Source organism: Neomonachus schauinslandi, unplaced genomic scaffold (assembly GCF_002201575.2).
Source record: "Neomonachus schauinslandi unplaced genomic scaffold, ASM220157v2 HiC_scaffold_790, whole genome shotgun sequence".
Lineage (NCBI taxonomy): Eukaryota > Metazoa > Chordata > Mammalia > Carnivora > Phocidae > Neomonachus > Neomonachus schauinslandi.
In genome coordinates, this window is record NW_025409480.1 from 555 (window position 1) to 3,864 (window position 3,310).

The 3,310-nt window shown below is 68.4% G+C and overlaps 1 protein-coding gene across 5 annotated transcripts in view; it reads left to right on the top strand.

Annotated features, from left to right (window-relative positions):
- The first annotated feature begins 324 nt into the window (after positions 1-324).
- GUK1 (guanylate kinase 1) overlaps positions 325-3,310 on the top strand; it is a 5,392-nt gene continuing 2,406 nt past the window's right edge. The window contains exons 1-2 of one of the 5 annotated variants that reach the window (XM_044912253.1): positions 325-513; positions 2,639-2,752. In XM_044912253.1, coding sequence (XP_044768188.1) covers positions 2,641-2,752 — 112 coding nt within the window. In that variant the 5' untranslated portion in view covers positions 325-513; positions 2,639-2,640. Of the gene's footprint in view, positions 514-1,134; positions 1,154-1,528; positions 1,546-2,344; positions 2,556-2,629; positions 2,753-3,310 lie in introns of those variants that run through there. The other 4 variants (XM_044912256.1, XM_044912255.1, XM_044912254.1 and 1 more) reach the window with 4 other exon arrangements.

The window sequence follows — 3,310 nt, forward strand, 5'->3', positions numbered from 1 at the left end:
CCCGGTCCCCTGTGAGGGCTCCTGGGCAGCATGGTTCCCAGCGTGGCCTTTGGCGGAGTCTCGTGTCACGCAGACACCGCCCGGCCCCTGACGGGTCAGCAGGGACCCAGCAGGGCTCTGGGATGCCTGTGGTTTCCTCTGCCCCCTGCCCCCCGGCTGAACAGCCACTCACCGCTGCACACAGCAGGCCCCCTCGCACCCTGGGTCGCTGCCAGGCCTGGTGGAGGTGATCCTCGTGTTGACCACGCCCTCGCCCTGGCTGGAGCCGCGGCTGCGGCAGTTCATGGGCGGGCTCCTGGGGGTTCCGGGGGTGAACACACACCGTCTGTTTCTTTTTGACCACACCCAGACTTTGTTTCTTTGTCTGACCTGCTACTTTCTGGTCTGTGCCGTTTTGGGTGTAGCTGAGAAACCCGTGCTTGAAGAGGAGCGGGAAGGGAGGGGGCGTTGTGGTGCGACTGGGGCTGGAAGTGTACGACCCCCGTGTCCAGGAGGAAAGGTGCAGTCGAGAGGGTGAGCTACTGGGAGCGCTGGTGTGGGGGCGGACGCCTCTGGACTCTGGCCCCAGGTCCCTCCCTGGCCCTGCCTGTGCTGGGCCTCGGTTTCCCCTGTGTGAGAGCAAGGCTGGCCCCCCTCAGAGGGCCTGAGCTTCTTCCTGCTCTGGAGCTCTTATGCCCCTGGCCCGCCCACCCTGCTGGAGTCGTCCACGGTCTCAGAGGGCCCGGCTTCCTCTCGAGGAAGGACGGGCCCTGCACCACTGGGGAGGGGCAGTGAGAAGATGTCGGCTGTTTTGTGGGTGTCCCGCTTCCAGCCAGGCTCCCGACGGGTCGCGTAGCTAGGACATGTCCCCCACACGCCTGTTTGGGGGGCGGGCATGACCAGCCTTTTTGGCCCGGGCCCACCTGTCGTGTTTTAGGAGAGGGCCTGCTTGCGCATTGCCAGGGCTTGGAGGCCTGGAGCTCCAGCCCGTGTTGGGTGTGCTCCTGTCGAAGGTGGGTTTGGTCAGGACTCTGCCACCGTGGCCACTGGACGCAAGACTAGGCTGCCCTGGTGTGGTCTGTGTGAGCCTCCGTTTGTGTCCGGCTGAGCCAGCCTTGGGCTCTGCGGGCACCAATCGAGGGAGGACTCAGTGCCCTTGGCAGGGCCCAAGATGGCCAGACGTCTCCCAGCCCTGCAAGATGATGCCAGGCGGGTGGCCCCTACCCCAGCTTATCAGCGTTGTAGGCCTTAAGCACGGGGGTGGTCTGCTGCCCATGGGAGAAGGCGGGCAGGGCGGGGCATTGGCTCAGCGCCGGGCGGGGATCCTGAGCCCGCACCTGCTGCTCGCTGCGGCGCTCCAGGAGGCTGGTGGGCTTGGGAGGGCGGGGCTCTGGACGTTTGGGCGGGAGGCGGCGGGTCAGACCTGTGTGGCCCGCTCCGTGCCGGAGGGTGTCGGGCACTGGGACTTCCGTGTGCGGTGTGCAGCCCTCACTGGAGACGTGTATTTCCTGGTAGGTTTGCCGTCTCCACATGTCGGAGCTGATGGAGGTCTGGCCCTGCCCACAGGTATGGGGCGCAGGCAGGAACCGCTGGGGAGTTTACAGCTGGGGGCTCCAGGGCGCCCACGGCCTCCGGGACGCAGGTGCCTCTTCGTGCAGCCCTTGGTGGGGAATCCCTCTAGGTCCGTCTGTCCCTGGAGGCGGGCGCTCCAAGTTGGGCCCCGAGCGCGGGAAAGCCAGGACACCGCTGCTGGGAGGAGGATGTGTCCTTGAACCAGACACCTGGCAGAGGGGTCGCGGGAGGTGACGCTCAGTGCGTGGTGCCCGGCCCCTCTCGTGTGTCTCTGGCAGGGGATGCCCCCTGCTTGCGGTCCTTCCAGGGCGTGTACGGATGGCGTGGCGGCCTCAGAATAGCCGTGCTTGAGCCAGATTACCGTGCTGGCCTACATCGAGGATTAGGGAGCAGGTGGCCCCAGGCCGGGACCCAGGGCAGCCCCGGGGAGTCTGCCGGCCCGCCGGGGGCCCCCACATGGAGCCCTGCAGGGCCAGCCCCAGGAAGGAGCAGCTGCGGCTGGCCGCACACCCTCCCAGGTCTCCCTCTGTCCCCACCGTCGGTGCCGGTTCTCCTCACATGGGACGCCCCGTGGCTGGGTGGTGGCAGGGCGAGGAGCAGCCTTTGCCCCTTGTCCCCGGCGGCTGCCTCGGGAGGGATTTAGTGCTCAGGGGGCGGGGGGCAGGCAGGGGTGAGCTCCAGCTCTTGCAGAGCAACCTCGGGCTGATCACAGAGCTGCACCCTGCCAGGAGGTGGGGCGTGGGGGCGAGCTGGGGGTGGTCGGGTGGGTGCGAGCTGGTGGGGCCGGGGTCCTCTGGAGGGCCCTCTGCTCCGGGGGCAGCTGTCCGAGCCCTGTGCTGCGGGCCGGCCACCTGCCGGCTTCCCGGGGCCCGGCGAGCAGAGGGCTGAGTGCGCTGTGATCCTGTGGGGTCAGCCCCACGTCCCGGCACCGTTGTGAGATCAGCCTGGGGCCTCGCGTGGAGCCAGGAGCTGCAGTCCAGGGCTGGACAGCCGGGAGCCACACGGTGCGGCCGGAGCGGGTTCTAGTCCAGGGCTCCTGGCTGCGCCCCAGCAGGGCCTCGCTGACGTCTGTCTCCCTCGCCCACAGGGATGTCAGGACCGAGGCCGGTGGTCCTGAGTGGACCATCAGGGGCCGGGAAGAGCACCCTGCTGAAGAGACTCTTGCAGGAGCATGGCAGCGTCTTCGGCTTCAGCGTGTCCCGTGAGGCCCAGGCTGCGGTGGGGGTGTGGCGGGGGGTTTCAGCCATGCAGGGGTGGGGCCAGGCCCCTGCTGACCCACACAGACGGGGGAGGGTCCCCATGCGCTGACCCTGACCTGCAGCCCCCCACACACAGCCACACACACGGGGGACGGTCCCCACGCCGCTGACCCTGACCAGCCCCCCACACCCACAGACACATAGGGGAAGGTCCCCATGCCGCTGACCCTGACCTGCAGCCCCCCACACCCACACACACATAGGGGAAGGGCCCCCTGCCGCTGTCCCCGGCACGCTGCCCCCCCCCCACACACACACACGGGGGACGGTCCCCACGCCGCTGACCCTGACCTGCAGCCCCCCACACCCACACACACATAGGGGAAGGTCCCCATGCCGCTGACCCTGACCTGCAGCCCCCCACACCCACACACACATAGGGGAAGGTCCCCATGCCGCTGACCCTGGCATGCAGCCCCCCACACCCACACACACATAGGGGAAGATCCCCATGCCGCTGACCCTGACCTGCAGCCCCCCACACCCACACACACATAGGG